At 46.2% G+C, this 22,618-nt stretch overlaps 3 protein-coding genes across 4 annotated transcripts in view; all 3 read left to right on the plus strand.

Moving 5' to 3' along the window:
- The window catches only part of hm13 (histocompatibility (minor) 13), an 8,720-nt gene extending 1,847 nt beyond the window's left edge, over nt 1–6,873 (plus strand). Inside the window, exons 2-12 of one of the 2 annotated variants that reach the window (XM_027275675.1) lie at nt 526–561; nt 1,085–1,183; nt 1,280–1,362; nt 2,236–2,324; nt 2,605–2,690; nt 2,773–2,898; nt 2,982–3,039; nt 3,125–3,245; nt 3,373–3,475; nt 3,710–3,795; nt 5,158–6,873. In XM_027275675.1, the coding sequence (XP_027131476.1) occupies nt 526–561; nt 1,085–1,183; nt 1,280–1,362; nt 2,236–2,324; nt 2,605–2,690; nt 2,773–2,898; nt 2,982–3,039; nt 3,125–3,245; nt 3,373–3,475; nt 3,710–3,795; nt 5,158–5,224 (954 nt within the window). In that variant the 3' untranslated portion in view covers nt 5,225–6,873. The remainder of the gene's footprint in view (nt 1–525; nt 562–1,084; nt 1,184–1,279; nt 1,363–2,235; nt 2,325–2,604; nt 2,691–2,772; nt 2,899–2,981; nt 3,040–3,124; nt 3,246–3,372; nt 3,476–3,709; nt 3,796–5,157) is intronic. The other variant, XM_027275676.1, reaches the window with a different exon arrangement.
- LOC113744744 (macrophage mannose receptor 1-like) overlaps nt 1–22,618 on the plus strand; it is a 320,504-nt gene that overhangs the window by 13,618 nt on the left and 284,268 nt on the right. The window lies entirely within an intron of this gene.
- On the plus strand, nt 7,995–11,087 carry mrgbp (MRG/MORF4L binding protein). The gene is made up of 5 exons (XM_010755107.3): nt 7,995–8,219; nt 9,037–9,158; nt 9,278–9,359; nt 9,684–9,758; nt 9,870–11,087. The coding sequence occupies exons 1-5, from the start codon at nt 8,078–8,080 to the stop codon at nt 10,100–10,102; spliced, it is 654 nt and encodes a 217-aa protein (XP_010753409.1). The 5' UTR covers nt 7,995–8,077; the 3' UTR covers nt 10,103–11,087.

Raw genomic sequence — 22,618 nt, forward strand, 5'->3', positions numbered from 1 at the left:
GAGACAGCGGCGGACAAAGAGCGAGGAGCGACGACAGAGGAGGTACAGGAGGAGAGACAGGCAGACAGCGAGGAGACAGGCCCGTACAGAGAGGAGAGACAGGCAGAGAAGAGAGATGAGAGAGACAGCAGAGAGGGGAGAGGGAGGTGGAGGAGAGAGAGAGCGACAGAGAGGACGAGACCGCGACAGAGAGAGCGAGACAGAGGAGAGAGAGGACCGAAGGAGAGAGACGAGAGGAGGAGAAGGAGAGACCAGAGAGATGAAGAGGAGGACAGATCTCTCTCTCTCTCCCTCTCTCTCTCTCTCTCTCTGTCTCTCTCTCTCTCTCTCTCTCTCTGTCTCTGTCTCTCTCTCTCTGCCTGTCTCTCTTCAAACTGTTTCCTGTCTGCAGACTTTGATGATTTTCTGTACCTGATGTGATTTTTGGTTTCCAGTCCTCCTCTTTGATTCCTCTCTCTTCCTGTCTGTCTGTGCTCATCTGTCTGTCCATCCATCCTGTCTGTCTGTCTGTCTGTCTGTCTGTAGGAGCTCGGAGACAATGATTACGATTCTGGGTTCAGAGTGAGTATAAGACGTTTACAGCACTAACACAGAAACACATCGACAGACGGACGGGACGGGCAGACAGACGGATGGACGGTGGACAGACAGACAGACAGACAGACAGACAGACAGTCTAATGTTTGAAGAAACTGCTGACGTGTTGGGTCTGATCTGATGGATCACCTCTGATCTCTGATCACGCTGAGGCAGCACCATCATCCACCCACAGCACCGACGCTCGTCTCCATCAGACTCTCCTGTGAGAGCCGTTTGGACTCAAACATGGTCGTGTTTGACCCAGTCCTCCTCCTGTCCTCGTGTCCTTGTCTCCTCCCTCCTCTACTGTCCCAGTTTGTCTCGCTGGGGAGTCGATGGAGGAGAATATAGATGGAGCAGAGCTTCAGTCAGTCCTCGGCTGATCTGACAGAGTTTGAGTCTAGATAACTTGATGAATCGTCAGAGCTTGAACGTAAACACATAAAACTCTGTAAATCTACTTCCTGTTCTCACTCTTCATCGTCTGTGTTTGTCTTCCTCCCAGAATTCATCAGACATGCCCGAGACGATCACCAGCCGGGACGCGGCGAGGTTTCCCATCATCGCCAGCTGTACTCTGTTTGGACTCTACCTGTTCTTCAAGGTGAGGAGGAGGAGGATGATGATGATGATGGTACACACTCGGGGTTTCCTCAGCCGTCCTGCAGGGGCCTCACGTCACCTGTGTGTTTTGTTGCAGGTGTTCTCTCAGGAGTACATCAACCTGCTGCTGTCTGTCTACTTCTTCGGACTCGGCGTCCTCGCCCTGTCTCACACCATGAGGTAAAGCACTGACAAGATGATGCGTTCAAGTACTCAAAGAGAATCAGGTGATGTGAGTGTTGGTGGTTAGAGCTGTTACGATACCAACATGAGTAACCACAATACTGTACCAGTCCAAGTATCACGATACTGTACCAGTCCAAGTATCACGATACTGTACCAGTCCAAGTATCACAATACTGTACCAGTCCAAGTATCACGATACTGTACCAGTCCAAGTATCACGATACTGTACCAGACCAAGTATCACGATACTATACCTGTACCAGTCCAAGTATCACAATACTATACCTGTACCAGTCAAAGTATCACGGTACTGTACCAGTCCAAGTATCACGATACGGTACCAGACCAAGTATCACGATACTGTACCAGTCCAAGTATCACGATACTGTACCAGTCCAAGTATCACGCTTCCAGGTATTATCACGATACTGCAGCCTTTTTTATTGTTATTTTTTAACTGCGATGTATTTGTACAAGTTATAAATACTTATTAATTACTTATAATGTTTGGTGCATGATAAACAGAATACTGCTGAAGTAGAATTGGACTGAAACAAGTTAGTGTCACTGACGCCGCGGCAGACTCTCTGCTCGGACCCGGTGCTTCTGCCATGGTGAGCGTGTTGTCTCGTGTTTGTGACTGTAAGCCGTGCACGTCTGGGCACCGCGCGGTGTCGTGGGTACCGCGGGGTGTCGTGGGCACCGCGGGGTGTCGTGGGCACCGCGGGGTGTCGTGGGTACCGCGGTGTCGTGGGTACCGCGGTGTCGTGGGTACCGCGGGTACCATGCAACTCCAGTTGGTGGTTAACTCCTGTTGTTTCTCCTACTGTTTCTGTCTGTCTCTCTGTCTGCCTGTCTCTCTCTCAGCCCACTGATGTCCAGAATCTTTCCAGAATCTTTCCCAAACAAACAGTACCAGCTGCTCTTCACTCAGGGCTCCGGAGAGTCCAAAGAAGGTGAGATGACGACAACACGACTGTGTGACATCACCTCCACCTGTCTGTCTGACAACTGTCTGACATGAAGTCATGTTAACTCCTGAAAACTTTGTTTGATCCTGTCTCTCCTCTTCGTCCTGTCTCTCCTCCTCTTCGTCCTGTCTCTCCTCCTCCTCCTGTCCCTCCTCCTCCTCCTGTCTCTCCTCCTCCTCCTGTCTCTCCTCCTCTTCGTCCTGTCTCTCCTCCTCCTCCTCCTCCTGTCCCTCCTCCTCCTGTCTCTCTCTCCGTCTCTCCTCAGAAATCGTCAACTATGAGTTCGACACTAAGAACTTGGTGTGTCTGCTCATCAGCAGCGTGGTTGGAGTTTGGTACCTGTTCAAAAAGGTAACGTCTGATCATGTGACCCGCTCTGTCCGGCACTGTCATTGGACAGCCAATAACGTGTCAGTGTTTTGTGACCTCACAGCACTGGATAGCTAATAACCTGTTTGGCCTGGCGTTCGCCCTGAACGGGGTGGAGCTGCTCCACCTGAACAACGTCAGTACCGGCTGCATCCTGCTGGGGGGGCTGTTCGTCTACGACGTGTTCTGGGTGAGAGCGCGTTCACGATGACTCGTCAGAATCAGTCTGAGTCTGTCAAAGGTCAAAGGTCATCGCTCTCTTCTTCTCTTCAGGTGTTTGGGACCAACGTCATGGTAACGGTTGCCAAGTCCTTTGAAGCACCAATCAAACGTGAGCATGAGCACTTCCTGTGTGCCTTTGTGTATTTCCTGTCATGCGTGTGACATCCCAGGTGACCAGCTGTGTTCTTCTTCAGTGGTGTTTCCTCAGGACTTGTTGGAGAAAGGACTTGAAGCGAGTAACTTCGCCATGCTCGGGCTGGGCGACATCGTCATCCCCGGGATCTTCATCGCCCTGCTGCTGCGCTTCGACGTCAGGTAACTCCTCCTCCTTCTGTGGTGCTCCGGCTCTTCCTCGGCTGTGTTTGAATGTTGCTGTGACGTTGCTGTCACGTTGCTGTGACGTTGTTGTTGTTGAGTTAAAGTCTTGTCCGTCTGTCTGCAGTCTGAAGAAGAACAGCAGGACGTATTTCTACTCCAGTTTCCTGGCCTACATCTTCGGACTGGGCCTCACTATCTTTGTCATGCACACCTTCAAACACGCACAGGTATGAGGGGCGGGGTCACAGGTACGAGGGCGGGGTTAGAGGTCACAGTGTCCATAGTGTGATGTTTGTGATGCCGACAGTCCAGATGAAAATACGAACACGATCTGTAATAATGACCTGTCTGTTTGTCTGTTTGTCTGTCTCCCATCTGTCTGTCTCCCCGTCTCCCCGTCTGTCTGTCTGTCTGTCTCCCCGTCTGTCTGTCTGTCTGTCTGTCTGTCTGTCTGTCTGCAGCCCGCCCTCCTGTACCTGGTCCCGGCGTGCGTCGGCTTCCCCGTCATCGTGGCGTTGTTCAAAGGAGAGCTTACAGAGATGTTCAGGTGAGTAACCACGGCAACCACACATCCTGGTCGTCATGGTCACTGATTGATTCTTTAATTAGTCAGCGTCGTTGTGGAGACGATTCAAACTGACGTTCAAGATCGGGTTTCTGACAGAAAGCCTCTGGTCACATGATTCTGTTCCCGTGCCGTGATTGGACGGCTGAAGCCTCAGGAGTTATAATCTTCGTCTTCGTCTTCGTCACTCTGATTGACAGCGGCTCACCTCTTTTCCCATCATCCTCCTGTTCACCTCCTCGCCCAGACAAAGACTCGTTAAACTAATTTTAATATTTAATGAGATGAAGTGTTTGACACGTGACCTGATCACATGACCAGCTGCTTCATCACGATTAACGAGCTGATTACACGTTACATTCAACGATCTGTCTGACCAATGAGAGACAAGCTAGACAGGCGTTCCCCAGGCGTTATATTAACGTTATCGACCGCCCCCTCCTCTTCATCGTTTCTCAGATTTTATCAGTCGAAAAAATTTAAAGAAATAAAAAAACATAAAAAACAAAAAAACATAAAATCATAAAAAACATAAAAAACAAAAACATAAAAACATAAAAAACATAACACGTCTTTTCTGTCTGTTCTCCTTTTCTTTCTCCACCATGTCTCTTCTTACATCCTCTCCCTCTTTTCTCCTCCTCTTTTCTCCTCCTCCTCCTCCTTTCTCCTTCTCCTCCTCCTCCTCTTTTCTCCTCCTCTTTTCTCCTCCTCTTCTCCTCCTCTTTTCTGCTCCCTCCTCCTCTTTTCTCCTCCTCTTCTCTCCTCCTCTTTTCTCCTCCTCTTCTCCTCCTCTTTTCTTTTCCCTCCCTCCCTTCTCCCGCTCTCCCGGCTCTCCCGAGGCTCACTTCCTACCCCACCGTACCGTGGCTCGCCCGAGGCCAGCTGGCTTTCGCTCCATGGATGCCGTCTCTTATGGGCGACGCGGCTGGCTCTCGCCGCGCGCGCCGCCGGGTTTTTTACAGCCCACGCCCCACTGTAGAGAGGCCCCCCCCTTTGTTCTTTGCCCCCACCTCCTCCAGTCACCTGGCAGGTAATGAGCCCGTTTAAGAGGTGGCGAACAGACAGTGCTGTCAATCATCCGTTCTGTCCTCCATCGTCCAACCTCGTTAATGTTTGAGCTTTTTTTGTTGTCTTTTGTAACGACCCTCCGACAAAACAGGAAGCGAATCTGACATCCTGACGGAGTCAGCCTGCCGATAACAGCTTGATCAGCGAAACAAAGATTCTTTCTATATTAATGAGGTCATCAACGTCTGTTGATTGATGACGTCACTAACCATCTTTTTTTGTCTCTCCTCCTCCCTCCTCCTCCTCCTCCTCCTCCTCCTCCTCCTCCTGCAGGTACGAGGAGACTTCTCCTGAGGAGGAAGGAGCTAAAGATGACTCATCAGAGAAAAAGGACCAATAGCATCCATCGCTGCCCCCCCTCCGCCCCCCTCCCCCATCCAGCCTGCTGCCGCCACATTTCACTGTAGCCCCGCCCCCTCCGCCTCTCCTGCTTCCTGTTTGTCACTGGGTGGGGGGGGCTGGGACTCGTGTAGCCAACGTCTTTGTCTCTGGTAACCATGGGAACGGCCACTGGTTTCCGTGGTGATGGCTGCCGTCGCCCACCGGAGGCGGTGTTTGTGATGTTGCGTGTGTGAGGTCGTTTCAGACTCTCACAGGAAGTTCAGACGGTTATCCCTCCAAAATAAAACCAACCATCCGCAGGCCGACGAGTTGAGCGTTCACGGAGTCGAGCGACACGTCTGATGATGTCACCGCGGCGCCGCCACGGCTCATCGTCTGTCTGCGGCTCGCCAGCTCAGATAAGCCAGGAAGGAGCGCTTGTTTTATGCACGAACGCCGTGAAACAAGCGCTCCTCCTCACAGAGCTGCATCTGTCGAGCTCGTACGGGGTGACTTCCTGTTCGCCGTCTCTCCGCCTTCTGCTTCCTCCGTCAGCGTTTCTGTTGATTGGTTTAGTTTTTCTTGTAAGGCCAGAACTTCAAGCTGAGCCGCCTCCCGCTCCGCGTTCACACCTGATGTCTACACAGGAAGTGACAGCGGTACATTAAAGTTCAGATTAAAGACAGATGTAGAAACCAAAGGGACCAAACGTTTTCCACAAGCTCTGTCGCTCCTGGACCTGGACCTGGTCCTGGTCCTTCAGAGTCGACCTGATGATTAATGCAGACAGACAGGTGAGCGTTCACCTGCCTGCTCCACCTGACTCAGTCTTAAAGTTCTGGCCTGTGAGGAGGAGGACACCTCCAGCCAACCTGTCCTCATTCTCACGTCTTATTGGTGGAACGGCTGGGAGGGGGGAGGGACCCTTCAGCCGTTCATCCAATGAGCTGTAAGAATGAGCAGAGGAGGTGGGGCTTGTTTTTTTAAAGTGTTCTCAGACTGATCAGCTGTTTCCTGTTTTTTGTTTTTATCCACTGACAAAAGTTTAAAAATATGAACTTTGAGTGGACAGACAAATGTCACGTGACAAACAAAGATCAGAATCAGGATTTGTAGTAAAAGTTTAGTTTTAAAGAACCCTCCACACGTGTATGACGAGTACACTGAGCTTGAGGTTTAAAATTGGTGTGTGGCCCTTTAAAAGAGGTGTCAAAGTCAGAATTTCAAAATAAAAGTTTTTGTTTTTCTCAGATAAAAAAAAATAAATTTCAGTTCATCATCAAAGCTTTTGATTTTATTTACTCTGGTTATTATTTGAAGATATTTTGGGAGGTTTTAATTTAAAGTTTTTGAACACTTAAAACAGAAGCGTCCTCTGCCTGGTCGTGGTCGGCCTCCTCGTTATTCTCTCTCGGTGTTCTTGATGTTGATGCTTTATTAAGAGATGCACAGTTTTTGTATTTTGATGTAAAAAAGAAAAAAAAAAAAAGAAAAAGTTTGTTGCTCATCAGCTCAGTGACGTTCGTTCAGCAGCTCCTCTTCATTTTAAATATAACGAAACCTTCAGTTTTTTCTCTGGTTGTGCACGAAGTCGTTTCACGGCTCCGACTGTATCGATTTTATTTGCAATAAAGTTTTTGGTGTTTTGAATCACCATGTAGAGACGCACACGTCCGAGTCCGACTCTTCTTTTACACACAGAGTTCATCATCATGGTAACATGACTGTGAATGCAAAGCTCAGTTTGTACACCAATATAAATAAAAATAATTTATCAAATGTTTTTAGTCTATTTCAGAATAATTGAACTTTTTCATCTGAAGTGAAGGCAGTTTAAAAAAAAAAACTCAAGGGCACCTCCATACTGTGTTCTATGACTTTGTACATGAACCAGCCAAATAAACAAATATAAAGTTAAAAAGACGACATCACTTAAAAAGGATATATATATATATATATGTGTATCCTTTTTAAGTGATGTCGTCTTTTTAACTTTATATATGTAATATATGTATGTATATATATATATGTGTGTGTTTTTAATTTAAAAGTTTTTGAACACTTAAAACAGAAGCGGTCCTCTGCTGGTCGTGGTCGGCCTCCTCGTATTCTCTCTTGGTGTTCTTGATGTTGATTGCTTATTATAGAGATGCACAGTTTTTGTATTTTGATGTAAAAAAAGAAAAAAAAAAAAAAGAAAAAAGTTTGTTGCTCATTAGCTCAGTGACGTTCGTTCAGCAGCTCTCTTCATTTAAATATAACGAAACCTTCAGTTTTTTCTCGGTTGTGCACGAAGTCGTTTCACGGGCGCGACTGTATCGATTTTATTTGCAATAAAGTTTTTTTGTGTTTTGAATCACCATGTAGAGAGACGCACACGTCCGAGTCGACTCTTCTTTAACAACAGAGTTCATCATCAGGTAACATGACTGTGAATCAAAGCTCAGTTTTTACACCAATATAAATAAAAATATTATTCAATGTTTTAGTCTATTTCAGAATAATTGAACTTTTTCATCTGAAGTGAAGGGCAGTTTAAAAAACTCCTACTGTGTTCTTGAACCGCCAAATAAACAGAAAGTTAAAAAGACGACATCACTTAAAAAGGATATATATATATATATGTGTATCCTTTTTAAGTGATGTCGTCTTTTTAACTTTATATATGTAATATATGTATGTATATATATATATGTGTGTGTGTGTATATATGTGTATATAAACTGTTGAATTTGTATTTTCCTTTAAGACATTTTATTTTGAAAACGTGACATTTATTATGAAAGGACAGTCACAGTTCCGGTTGCCGGCGCAGGCGGAACCAAACAGTCCGGAGCTGTTAGCTCAGTTAGCTCAGTTAGCTCGGTCCAACATGGGGGAGGCAGACGTGACGCTGAATCAGACCGACGAGAAGCCTCCGGACTCGGGGCTGGGTGCCGGCGAGGACTCGGTGGTGTGGAGCCACGAGGTGGAGGTGTGTCTGTTCCACGCGATGATCGGACACAAACCCGTCGGTAAGACACGGCTAACGGCGTTAGCATCGACGGCTAACCTGCTCTGCACCGGTTTAACCCGGAATACAGACCGGACATCCGGTCCAATGTTCAAATAAATGTTCTAAAGTTTTTATTCAGACACAAACAGCTACCACACTGAGCTAACAGCAGCTACCACACTGAGCTAACAGCAGCTACCACACTGAGCTAACAGCAGCTACCACACTGAGCTAACAGCAGCTACCACACTGAGCTAACAGCAGCTACCACACTGAGCTAACAGCAGCTAACACACTGAGCTAACAGCAGCTACCACACTAAGCTAACAGCAGCTACCACACTGAGCTAACAGCAGCTAACAAACTGAGTTAACAACAGCTACTACACTGAGCTAACAGCAGCTAACAAACTGAGCTAACAGCAGCTACCACACTGAGCTAACAGCAGCTAACACACTGAGCTAACAGCAGCTAACAAACTGAGCTAACAGCAGCCAACATACTGAGCTAACAACAGCTAACAAACTGAGCTAACAGCAGCTATCAAACTGAGCTAACAGTAGCTATCACACTGAGCTAACAGCAGCTACCACACTGAGCTAACAGTAGCTACCACACTGAGCTAACAGCAGCTAACACACTGAGCTAACAGCAGCTAACAGACTGAGCTAACAGCAGCTAACAGCAGCGACAGCTGTCAGCAGGTTACTTCACTGTCCATCATAAACTCTGTAAATCAGAGTTGAGTCATGTGGTCGGGTTTTGCCTCTTTACAGGATGTTTTATTTTGGTAATTCCTCTGTGCCCTCCTCTTCCTCTACCTCTACCTGTCTCAGGTGTGAACCGTCACTTCCACATGATTTGCATCAGAGACAAGTTCAGTCAGAACATCGGCCGGCAGGTGTCGTCCTCCGTCATCTGGGATCACCTGGGAACGATGTACGACATGCAGGCTCTGGTGAGGACACACACACACACACACACACACACACACACACACACACACATTCAGTATTTGCAGTGTTTGACTGTGTGCGTGTGTGTGTGTGTGTGTGTGTGTGTGTGTGTGTGTTTCAGCATGAGTCGGAGATCTTGCCGTTTCCAAACACAGAGAAGAGTTTCTCTCTACCTGATGACATCATCCAGGAAGTTAAAGAAGGTGAGGACGCCACACCGAACACGGATGTGACGTGTTGCGTGTGCGCTGCCGGAGCTGATCATGTGATCGTGGTCAGTCTGATGTCGGAGTGACGAGGATGAGCACGGGGCACCTGTTCTTACCTGGTGACCCTGGTTGCTCGGCAACCTCCAGCTGCCTTTGACTGACTTTAAGTCTCTGTGCGGCTGCAGTGTCAGTAATAATGTCTGGGTGCAGAGGTTTGACGGTCTGAGCGTCTGATTGGCTGCAGCGTGACATCGTGTTCTGCGATGATGGAAAAACGTGTGTGTGTGTGTGTGTGCGTGTGTGTGCGTGTGCGCGCAGGTAAGCTGGGCTCAGAGGAGGAGACCAAAGAGGAGTTCAGGATGGAGAGAGAACCACCAGCTACACATGAAGAAGGTACTGAAGCTTTTATTTTGAAAAAATATCCACCTGTGGTCACGCCGAGCTCGTTCCTTGTTCGTCTCCGGTAACTTTATTGTGAAAGTTCATACCTGTCTCTCTGTACAGGAAGTAACTCGTCTGTGAAGATGTCAGAGCGAACGAGCAGCAGTCGGGACAAAGAGAGGGAGCGAGACAAGGAGAAGGGAGGGAGCGAGGGAGGAGCGTCAACAGGGGGAGGTGGAGGAGGAGGAGCAGGAGGCAAGGAGGCGGAGAAGAGGAAGAGGAGTCGAGCGGCCGAGAAGCTGCTGTCGTCTTCCAACCCGGCGAGTCCGGGCGGAGCCAAGAGGAGGCGCACCTGAGAGACGACGGACAGGAGAGAGACAGAGGGGGAGGAGGAGGAGGAGGAGGAGGAGGAGCTGCTCCAAGCTTTGTGTCACATGACCCCCGGGCTGCAAACAGGAAGCAGCCGGGTGAGGTCGACTCGCGTTCTGTTCCTTCACGACAACCACCGCTTCGTCATGTGGTCACAGCGGGAGGAAGTGACATCACACTGAGTGTTTGTAAGGTCACGTGATCCCGAGTGATCCGACGTCTGACCACGGAGTCGCTCCAGGTTTTTTTTCATCTTTCTTTTCTGTGATTCGTCGTCTTAGAAACGGTGGGCGTGGCCTCACCGCGTTAAAGTTTAGTTTTCACGTCAGTGACGCTGCGATGGACGGTTAAAAAAACAAAAGATGAAATCGACGCAGCAGAGACGGAAATGAACTGTTGTTTGTTCAAACTTGGTGCCTACATTACCCAGAATGCAACAATCCGCTCAGAGGCCCCGGGGTGTTGCGTTCGTCGCTCTGGCTCTAAAACTCGTGACTCGAGTGACGTCACACGTTTTTAAAGTTAGTCCCGTTTTCTCCGTAAAGATTCAACGTGACCTGCCGTCGTTTGTTTGTTTGTTTTATGTCGCAACAGGAAGTGACGACGAGTTATCGAGACCAGAGCGACGCCTCGGCTCATCAGCTGACAGGAAACAAACCTCCACAAACAGGAAGTGACGTCTTTTATCGTCCGACTGTTCAACGAAACAAAACGCAATAAATCTCAGCCGTCTTTTATTTTTTAAAGTTTGTCATTTTTCTTTAGTTGTGAGGCGTCCGCGGCGTCTCTGTAGGGTCAGAGAACTTAGACACACATGTAAATGTTTAGTGTTTCAGCCTGTAGCTGATTGGCTGAACCTTCAGACCGCCAAAATAAAATGTTAAATTTTTCAATGCCGTTTTAATTTATTGATGTTTGATGAGCTGGTGTGTGTGTGAGGCAGTTTGTGTCATTAAAGATGAACTCAGATCAGCGACGTCTCCGCCTCTTCTTCAACAGGCAGCCATGGAAAGTAACTGAGTACATTTACTCGAGTACTTGAAGGTCCAAAGAGTTAGTCCATGTGTCGGAGTCAGAGGGCTCTGTTCATCAGTCTGACACACGAGTCCTTTAAATAAATATTGTAGTTTTTGCTTCACTACATTTATGACAGCTTTTATATGGATGTATATATAATACATCTCTTTACATAGTAAAATCTAACTTTGACACTTTACGTCTGTTTTATTAAACATTTTTGCACTTTTGCTGTTTGAATATTTGAATACTTGTTTCACTGTTCAGGAGCCTGAGGTGCAAAATGTCTTTTTAGATATTTGTTTGATTAAAGAAAGGCCAATATTGCCGGATCAGATCTGAACACATCTGGTAGCTGAATAGTTTCATTTGAGCATCGAACCCCAAACTTTATTATTATCACTAATAAATATTTGATCCTATTGAGAAATGAAATCAACATGAAGCCTGAAACAACTTCAGTTTAACTTCAGAGCTTCCTGTTTGTCCATATTTTTATATTTATTAATGTTCATCTGCATTGTAAGGTTGCAGTGTGTTGATGTGACCACATGGGGGCGCTGTCCTCCTGCCTGTTTAACGTCAGCACCAAAAGAATCCTCAAGTTTTGTTATGAACTTCTTTTCCAGTCTGAATTAAATAATCTGATCTGTGCGAGTCACAAACTGCACGAGTCCAACTTTTATCTTGGTTTGTTTTTAATCTTTCAGACTTTTTATTGACGTGCGACATGAAATGATTATTGAGCTTCAGTTATTCAAACAGCTGTTTGTTTATGTCGTCTGTTCAGAAAAGACTGAAAGTTATTTTACTGTGTGAACGAGCTGATTTTCACATACAAGGAATTTGTTTTGGTTAATAACAATAAAGATAGAAACTTGATTGATCACGAGCAGCATGAGACACAAAAAACTGATTAAAATAGACACATGAAGATACATTTTAATTTTAATTGAACCTGTGCAAGGATACAAATAGAAACCTAAATAAAAAGTAAAAAAAAAGATTTTTGTTTGATAGAAATAAGAAATAAAACTAAAAATAGAGAGAAGATAAAAACTATATACTATTAAATTAGTCCATAGAAAATGAATGAAAGTCTCAGCATTGACCACAGCGACAGAACCTCTGAGCCAGCAGTGTCCAGTCTAACAGTGAACACGGCGACAGAACCTCTGAGCCAGCAGTGTCCAGTCTAACAGTGAACACAGCGACAGAACCTCTGAACCAGCAGTGTCCAGTCTAACAGTGAACACAGCGACAGAACCTCTGAGCCAGCAGTGTCCAGTCTAACAGTGAACACAGCGACAGAACCTCTGAACCGGCAGTGTCCAGTCTAACAGTGAACACAGCGACAGAACCTCTGAACCGGCAGTGTCCAGTCTAACAGTGAACACAGCGACAGAACCTCTGAACCGGCAGTGTCCAGTCTAACAGTGAACACAGCGACAGAACCTCTGAACCGGCAGTGTCCAGTCTAACAGTGAACACAGCGACAGAACCTCTGAACCGGCAGTGTCCAGTCTAACAGTGAACACAGCGACAGAACCTCTGAACCGGCAGTGTCCAGTCTAACAGTGAACACAGCGACAGAACCTCTGAACCGGCAGTGTCCAGTCTAACAGTGAACACAGCGACAGAACCTCTGAACCGGCAGTGTCCAGTCTAACAGTGAACACAGCGACAGAACCTCTGAACCGGCAGTGTCCAGTCTAACAGTGAACACAGCGACAGAACCTCTGAACCAGCAGTGTCCGGTCTAACAGTGAACACAGCGACAGAACCTCTGAACCGGCAGTGTCCAGTCTAACAGTGAACACAGCGACAGAACCTCTGAACCGGCAGTGTTCCCTGTTGTTGGTCCAGATTTTGGAGGTAATGTGATGCATAGATTTATGTTCGTATACTGTGGGTGGGTTTAAGAGTCAGTGTCAGTGGTGTTTGGGTCCTAAAGGAGAGTTTCTTTATTTGTTTACGGTCAAGAAGAAGAGAAAACAAAAAAGAGGAAGAAGATGAAGAGGGAAGGAAAGAGGCAGAGGACACGGAGGAGGAAATAACTATTACTAATATAAGAAAAATCAGTTTTATAATGTGAAGGTTATTGTGCAATAAGAGCAGCTCGGGTCCATGTGTTTGAATTAAATATCAGAATATTAGCTGTGAGCTATGAAAGGAAAGCAAAGGACGATAATGAAGGAGAGAAAGTGAGGAGGAAGGAAAGGAAAGGAAAGGAAAGGAAAGGAAAGAAGGAAAGGAAGGAAGGAAAGGAAAGGAGGGAAGAAGTAGGAGAGAGAAAGAGAAGCTTAGCAGGACGAGTGTCAATCGAGCCTGAGAGAGCTGTCAGTCTGACTGAGAGGAAAACAGAACGAACGAGTGTGAGAACGAACGACAGAACTGCTGCATGAATATTCATGAACCACTGAGAGTTCCCAGAGCTGAGTGTGTGTGTGTGTGTGTGTGTGTGTGTGTGTGTGTGTGTGTGTGTGTGTGTGTGTACATATCCAGCAGTGGACCTCGGTGTGGTTACAAACACCAAGTCTGCCAAGACAACGGGGACATGTTGAAGGTCCTGCTTTAAATCATTCTAAAGCCATATCTGAGACCACAGACTGTCTAAAACCTGGACCGTGACGTCCCCGCAGACTGTCTAAAACCTGGATGTAGTCTCCGTGACGTCCCCGCAGACTGTCTAAAACCTGGACGTAGTCTCCGTGACGTCCCCACAGACTGTCTAAACCTGGACGTAGTCTCCGTGACGTCCCCGCAGACTGTCTAAAACCTGGACGTAGTCTCTGTGACGTCCCCGCAGACTGTCTAAAACCTGGACGTAGTCTCCGTGACATCCCCGCAGACTGTCTAAAACATGGACGTAGACAAGAGTTATCATCATGGTAACATGACTGTGAATACAAAGCTCAGTTGTAGCACCAATATAATAAAAAGAATTATTATCCAATGTTTTTAGTCTATTTTCGAAAATTGCACTTTTTCAAGCTGAATGCAGGGCAGTTTCAAAACATCCCTCACCATGTTGTTTCTATGAACCAGCACACACAAATAGAAATATCTATAATATATATATATCCTTTTGTTTAAGTGTGTCGTCTTTTTACTTTTTAGATATCGATATATATATATATATATACACACACACACAGCACACTATGTTGAAACTTTGAATTTTGTATTTTCCTTTAAGACATTCATTTTTGAAAACGTGAACATTTATTATGAAAGACAGTCACATTCCGGTTCGGCGCAGGCGGAACCAAACAGTCCGGAGCTGTTTAGTTCAGTGTAGCTCGGTTACTCGGTCCACATGGGGAAGGCAGACGTGACGCTGAATCAGACCGACGAAAGCCTCCGGACTCGGGGCTGGGTGCCGGCGAGGACTCGGTGGTGTGGGCCACGAGGGAGGTGTGTCCTGTTTCCACGCGATGAATCGGACACAAACCCGTCGTAAGACACGGCTACGGCGTTAGCTCGAGGCCTAAACTGCTCTGCACCGGTTTACCCGGAATACAGACCGACATCCGTCCAATGTTTCAATAACTGTTCTAAAGTTTTTATTCAGACACAAACAGCTACCACCACTGAGCTAACAGCAGCTACCAACTGAGCTAACAGCAGCTAACAAACTGAGCGAACAGCAGCTACCACACTGAGTAACAACAGCTACCACACTGGCTAACAACAGCTAACAACTGAGCTAACAGCACTAACAAACGGAGCTAACAGCAGCTACAGACTGAGCCTAACAGGCAGCTACCAGACGGATAACAGCAGCTACCACACTGAGCTTAACGCAGCTACCACACTGAGCTAACAGCAGCTAACACACTGAGCTAACAACAGGCTAACAAACTGAGCAACACAGCTAACAACTGAGCTAACACAGCTAACACACTGAGCTAACAGCAGCAACAGACTAGCTAACAGCAGCGACAGCTGTCACAGGTTAATCACTTCCATATAAACTCGTAAACGAGTTGAGTCATGGTGTCGGGTTGTGCCCTCTTACAGGATGTTGTTATTTGGGAATTCCTCTGTGCCCCCTCTTCTCTTCCTCTACCTGGTCTCAGGTGTGGAACCGTCAATTCCAAATGAATTGGCATCAGAGACAAGGTCAGTCGAACATCGGCCTGCAGGTGTCGTCCTCGTCAGCATGGATCAACCTGGGAACGATTAACGAACATGCAGGTCTGATAAGAGAACCACCACACACACACACCACACACACACACACAACAACACACACACACACACATTCAGGTAATTTGCATGTTTGCTGTGTGTGTTGGTGTGTGTGTGTGTGTGTTTGTGTGTGTGTTTCACAGGGTCCGAGATCTTTGCCGTGTCCAAACACAGAGAAGAGTTTCTCTTCTTACCTGATGACATCATCCAGAAGTTAAGAAGTGAGGACGCCACACGAACACGGATGTGACGTGGTTTGCGTGGTGCGCTCCGGAGCTGATATGTGATCGGGGTCAGTCCTGATGTCGGTAGTGACGAGGATGAGCACGGGCGCCTGTTTCTTACTCCTCTCCCCAGGTCACAATTTTGTACCATTCACACACTGAATTCGCATTTCAAATGGGGCGACAAGATGAGGATTGCTCACGGTCCATTGGGGCTTTTTGATACCACCTATGTTGGGCATAGCGTTCCACTAGTTGGAGGGGCTTCATTAGAGATTTTCTGTGGCCTCAGCAGTCACTACACACAGACAGAGCACGTGCAGTTAACTGCGAGGACCTGCAGCTGACCCTGGTTGCTCGGCAACCCAGCTGCCTTTGACTGACTTTAAGTCCCTGTGCTGCTGAAGTCAGTAATAATGTCTGGGTGGCAGAGGTTTTGACGGTTCTGAGCGTCTTGATGGCTGCAGCGTGAATCGTGTTTTCTGCAATAATGCAAAACGTGTCCTGTGTGGGTGTGTGTTGTGTGTGTGTGTGTGTGTGTGTGTGTGTGTGTGTGTGTGGTGTGTGTGTGTTGGTGGGCTCAGTAACTGGGCTCAGAGGAGGAGACCAAAGAGAGTTCAGGATTGAGCTCGCACCCCCCCTCTCACATGCATCCGGTACTGAACGCTTTTCTTTTGGCAACACTCTCCACCCCTGTTGTCATCCCGAGCTCGTTCCTTGTTTCGTCTCTTACCTTTATTGTGAAAAGTTCATACCTGTCTTCTCTGTACAGGAAGTAACTCGTCTGTGAAGTGTTCAGAGCGAACGAGCAGCAGTCCGACAAAGAGAGGGAAGCGAGACAAGGAAAGGGAGGGAGCGAGGGAGGAGCGTCAACAGGAGGAGGGGAGGAGGAGAGCAGGAGGCAGGAGGCGGAAAAGTAAGAGAGTCGAGCGCCGAGAAGCGGCTGTCCGTCTTCCAACCCGGCGAGTCCGGGAGGAGCAAGCGGAGGCGCACCTGGAGAGACGACGGACGGAGGAGACAGAGGGGGAGGAGGGAGGAGAGAGAGGAGGAGGAGCTTTCTTCCAAGCTTTGTGTCACATACCCCAGGCTTGCAAACATGAAGCGCCGGTGAGGTCCTACCGCGTTCTGTCCTTCCAAACGACAACCACCGCCTTCGTATGTGTCCACAGGGGAGGAATGACAATCACACTGAGTGTTTGTAAGGTCCACTGATCCCGAGGATCGACTCTGGACCACGGGTCCTCCAGGTTTGTTTTTCATCTTTCTTTTCGTGATTCGTCGTCTTGGACGGTGGGGCGTGGCCTCACCGGTTAAAGTTTTTAGTTTCACGTCAGTGACGTGCGATGACGGTTAAAAAAACAAAGATGATCGACGGCAGCAGAGACGGAATGACTGTTTGTTTGTTTCAAACTTGGTGGGGCCTACAGTACCCAGAATGAACAATCCGCGCAGAGGCCCCAGGTGGTTGCGTTCGTCGTCTGGCTTAAAACTCGTGACTCGAGTAACGTCACACGTTTTTTAAAGTTAGTCCCGTTTTTCTCCGTAAAATTCAACGTGAACCTGCAGGCGTTGTTTTGTTGTATTCGGCAACAGGAAAGTGACGAACGAGTATCGAGACCAGAGCGACGTCCTCGGCTCATCAACTGACAGGAAACAAACCTCCACAAACAGGAAGTGACGTCTTTTATCGGCCGACTGTTTCACGAAACAAAACCAATAAAGCTCAGCCGTCTTTTATTTTTAAAGTTTGTCATTTTTCTTGAGTGTGAGGCGCTGCGGCGTCTCTGTAGGGTCAGAGAACTAGACGCATGTAAATGTTTAGTGTTTCAGCTGTAGCTGATTGGCTGAAACCTTCAGACCGCCAAAATAAATGTTAAATTTGTCATACCGTGTTTAATTTTGATGTTTGATGAGCTGGTGGTGTTGTGAGGCAGTTTGTGCTAAAATGAACTCAGATCAGCGACGTCTCCGCCGCTTCTTCAACAGGCGCATGGAAAGTACAGTATCATTTAATCGAGTACTTGAAGTCCAAAAGAGTTAGTCCATGGGTCGGAGTCAGAGGGCTCGTTCATCAGTCTACACAGCGGTACTTAAATAAATCATGTAGTTTTTGCTTCACTACATTTGTTGACAGCTTTTATAGGGATGTAATATAAACATAAGTTTTTTGTTTTGTACATAGTAAAATTAACTGACACTTTTCGTCTGTGTTATTAAACTTTTTGCACTTTTGCTGTTGAATCTTTGAATACTTGTTTTCACTGTTCAGGAGCCTGAGTGGCAAAATGTCTTTTTTAGATATTTGTTTGATTAAAGAAAGACAGAGTGAATATGCTGGATAAGATCGAACACATCTGGTAGCTGAATAGTTTCATTTGAGCATCGAACCCCAAACTTATTATATCAATAATAAATATTGGATCCTATTGAGAATGAAATCAACATGAAAGCCTGAAAAAACTTCATAAACGTCAAGGCTTCCTTTTGTCCATAGGTTATCTTTATAGTTCATCTGCAATTGTAAGGTTGCAGTGGGTGTGATGTGACCACATGGGGGCGCTTCCCCGGCCTGTTGAACTCAGCACCAAAGAATCCTCAAGTTTTATTATGAACTTATTTTCCAGTCCCTAGTTAAATATATAATCTGATGCGAGTCACAAACGCATGAGTCCAACTTTATCTTGGTTTGTTTTTATCTTTTACTCTTCTTTTAATCTTTCAGACTTTTTATTGACGTGCACATAAAGGATTAGTGAGCATCAGTTAGTCAAACAGCTGTTGTTTATGTCGTCGGTTCAGAAAAGTCTGAAAGTTATTTTACCTGTGTGAACGAGCTGAGGTCACAGACAAAGGAATTTGTTTGGTTAATAACATAAAAGGACACAAAAAATCAGATTAAAAATAGACACATGAAGATACATTTTAATTTTAATGGAAACTTGCAAGGAACAAATAGAAACTAAATAAAAAGTAAAAAAATAGATTTTTTGTTTGGATAGAAATAAGAAATAAAAATAAAAATAGAGAGAAGATAAAAACTATATACTATTAATTAGTCCGATAGAAAGAGAATGAAAGTCTCAGCATTGGACCACAGTAACAGAACCTCTGAACCGGCAGTGTCCAGTCTAACAGTGAACACAGGACAGAACCTCTGAACGCAGCAGTGTCCAGTCTAACAGGGAACACAGCACAGAACCTCTGAACCGCAGTGTCCAGTCTAACAGGGAACACACGACAGAACCTCTGAACCAGCGTGTCCAGCCTAACAGTGAACACAGCAACAGAACCTCTGAACCAGCATGTTTCCTGTTGTTGGTCGCAGATTTTGGAGGTAATGTGATGCATAGATTTATGTTCGTTACTGTGGGTGGTTAAGAGTCATGGCCAGGGTGTTGTGGGTCCTAAAGGAGAGTTTCTCTTATTTGTTTCGGTCAAGAAGAAGAGAAAACAAAAAAGAGGAAGAAGATGAAGAGGGAAGGAAAGAGGGAGAGACACGAGGAGGAAAAGAACTATTACTAATATAAGAAAATCTGTTTTTATAATGTGAAGGTTATTGTGCAATAAGAGCAGCTCGGGTCCTGTGTTTTAAATTAAATATCAGAAAATAGCTGTGAGCTATGAAAGGAAAGCAAAGGAAGATATGAAGGAGATGAAGTTGAGGAGGAAGGAAAGGAAGGAAAGGAAAGGAAAGGAAGGCAGGAAAAGGAAGGAAGAAGGAAGGAAGGAAGGAAGGAGGAAGGAAAGGAAAGGGGGAAGAAGTAGGAGAGAGAAAGAGAGCTTACAGGACGAGTTGTCAATCGAGCTGAGAAGCTGTCAGTCTGACTGAGAGGAAAACAGAACAACGAGTGTGAGAACAAGACAGAACTGCTGGCATGAATTCATGAACCACTGAGAGTTCCCAGAGCTGAGTGTGTGTGTGGTTGTGTGTGTGGTGTGTGGTGTGTTGTTGTGGTGTGTGTGTGTGTGTACAATATCCAGGCAGTGAACCTCGATTGGTCTCAAAACACCAGTCTGCCAAGACAACGGGACATGTTGAAGTGTTCCTCTTTAAATATCGTAAGCCATATCTGGAGACCCAGACTGTCTAAAACCTGGACGTAGTCTCCGACGTCCCCGAGACTGTCTAAAACCGGGACATAGTCTCCGTGACGTCCCCGCAGACTGTCTACACCTGGACAGTCACTTCTGTGACGTCCCCGCAGACTGTCTAAAACCTGGACGTAGTCTCTGAGACGTCCCCGCAGACTGTCTAAAACCTGGACGTAGTCTCTGAGACGTCCCCGCAGACTGTCTAAAACCTGGGCGTAGTCTCCGGACTCCCCTCGACTGTCTAAAACCTGGACATACTCTTGACGTCCCCGCAGAGGTCTAAAAACTGGACGTAGTCTCAAGTGGACATTTGAGGAACTGTTAGCTTCAGTCATGAAGGTCCTCACATGTTAAAAAAACCAATTCATACATATTCGTGATCATTTTATGACATCAGTGTAAGAAACTAATGATTTACAATTTTTACAATTTTTAAAAGTAAATATAAAATAAAAACTATATTTTAATATTTCGTTGGTCCTCACTTAGTCAGTGTGTAGTCAGAGTCCCCTGTTGTTGGTAATGTGGGAATGTGTGTATGTTATGGTGTGTGTGTGTGTGTGTGTGTGTGTGTGTGTGTGTGTTTACAGCGATGCCTCGGACATGTTTATTCATAAATAGTCTCATGTTTATTCATACTGGATTATGTAAACAAGTAAGTAGGCGTATTCACGCACACACACACACACACACACACACACACACACACACACACAGGTCCAGCCCTGACTGGTCGACTAACAGTGTGGGGACTCTCCAATCTAAAGTGATAACTGTGGGTTCAGACGTGGTTCTGGATTAAAAGTATTAGCAGTTATTACTTTACAGTTGTCTCATGAAATCGCACCAAAAAACGATTAAATCGATTAGTAGAAAATGAATAGTTAAAGGTTTGGTGAAGTTTGTATATAAGATATTTATTTCTGATTTATATCATTAAAAACTGCGATGTCACTTTTGGCTCTTCAGTTTGCTCAGATTGTTTCTAAGCAGCGTCCTTTAATTTCAACAGTATCCAGTTTGTCCTCGGGGACAAAAGTACACTTTGTCTACAGTTTGGAGTGAAATCACCTGTAAATTGTTATTTTGCGAGAAAGTACAAACGTACATATTCAAATAGCTCAGTGTGTGCTGAGAACAGCCATACGTTTCTCCATCCATCATCGTCCGAGGATATTTGTGTGAACTGATCCATGTTGTTCTTGAAGCAGCTTGTGTAAACTTGTGTGGGTGGTGTTGTAGCTCCATCACATCTCTGAAACATCCTTCCTCCACATCACCGTCCTCCAACTTCTTACCTTTCACCGTCTTCATCTGTGGAACGCTGTTCGTCCTCCTCTCCTGCTGAACAGTGATGCTGCTGTTTGACTCTTTGAAGTGGACGTACGTCCCTCCCAACCAATCAGAGACGAGAGAGATGAGAGAGAGACTGACAGATGGGAGTTGACCTGAAACTGAAGTTAAGAAGAAAGAGAGAGCCGGGCTGAGGAGAGAGCTAAAGTGTGATATGAGTGATGTAAGGTCTGCAGTCATAAATTATTCTCCTCAGGGACATTACCAGACTCACTTAGGACTTCATATTCCAGTCAGGCCATCACCGAGCATCAGCAGCTCCACCCTCGCAGACTGTGTACAGCGATGGAGAGGAAGATGAAAGACAGTGCGACCTCTGACCTCCGAGAAAAAGCAGAAACAGAATCAGTTAAAGATTCATCGGCTGCTTTCATCTCTGCTCTCCTCATCTGAGCCGGCTTAGCATAAATACTAAAAGCAAAGGTGAAGTTCTGGACAGGTACCCGAACTTTCATGAGTGGGAGAAGTTAGTGTCAAGGCCGTTCTTCCTGAGAGGGTTTTAAAACATAATACATATCAGACTCAGTTTAGATTATTTATCGTTGCCTTAATGAAACCAGTTCAAGAACCAGAGCAGGTTTGTTGGAAAGCCTTGCTCCTGATCTGCACCATACCTGAATTTGACTCTCTCATTCACGAGGCGGCAGGTTGAGTTTCAAAGCACATATACATATTACATAAGGTTTGCAGTGGAGGCATTTCTGTCATAAAGAGGCTCCTTCAGTTCGTTGAAGAGTCGTTGACGCCTTGAGACGATCACAGTCCTGACAGTCGTGCTGGTGTAAAGCATGAAGTTGGTGGTTTGTAGGTTGGGTCGGGTTGTTGATGCTTGTTGATATTTTTGTGGATCGGGTCAGCTCAGCAGGCCAGGTGGGCGTGGATCTTATGTTGCTTTCACACCAGGATAATCTGAGGGACTCGGGTCGATTCGGCGGGAAATGCTGAAAAATGTCACCCTTTCATTTGGTTTGGTTCATTTTCACACTGGACCACGTCATGCAGTTACAACAGCTGCTCCTTTGGGGGCGGTATTGCCCAGAACAAGCTCTGACTAGGAAGGTCAAAAAAGCACCAGGAAGAAGAAAACACGGCTCATCGATTGGCTTTCTGATGTTTGTTTCTCTGGATAGCTTCTTTGCTTTCCTGCTGTAAGAGAACCAGCACCAGGGTTCACTTTGCAAGCGGACCGAGACCCACGTTTTCAGAGTGAGCTTTCACACCTGCCCAAGTGAACTGGACTTTCCATGGAAACGAACTCTGGTCCGTTCAAAGCGGACCACACAGTGCTGGTGTGAAAGCACTGTTAAAAAACTCAGACCTACACATCCCTATGACTCTGTTTTCTCTGACTTATTGCAGGAAAATGTATTGTCAACCAAAACTAGCTAGAAGACCTATTTTTAGCTAGACGTCATAGTTGAGGATTTAAAACGTGGATGGACTGGAAAAGCCTTCAAGCTCAGCTCCCTCTGAACCACAACGGTCCGGTACAACGTCCGCAGTACTGCAGACGCTGCACCAACCTGACAGTCCATCTCCCGGCCCATTTTCCCATCACTGGTGAACCAGACTCTAAGATACTTGAACTCCTTCACTTGGGGCAGCAACTCGCTCCAAACCCAG

This window comes from Larimichthys crocea, unplaced genomic scaffold (genome assembly GCF_000972845.2).
Source record: "Larimichthys crocea isolate SSNF unplaced genomic scaffold, L_crocea_2.0 scaffold148, whole genome shotgun sequence".
Lineage (NCBI taxonomy): Eukaryota > Metazoa > Chordata > Actinopteri > Sciaenidae > Larimichthys > Larimichthys crocea.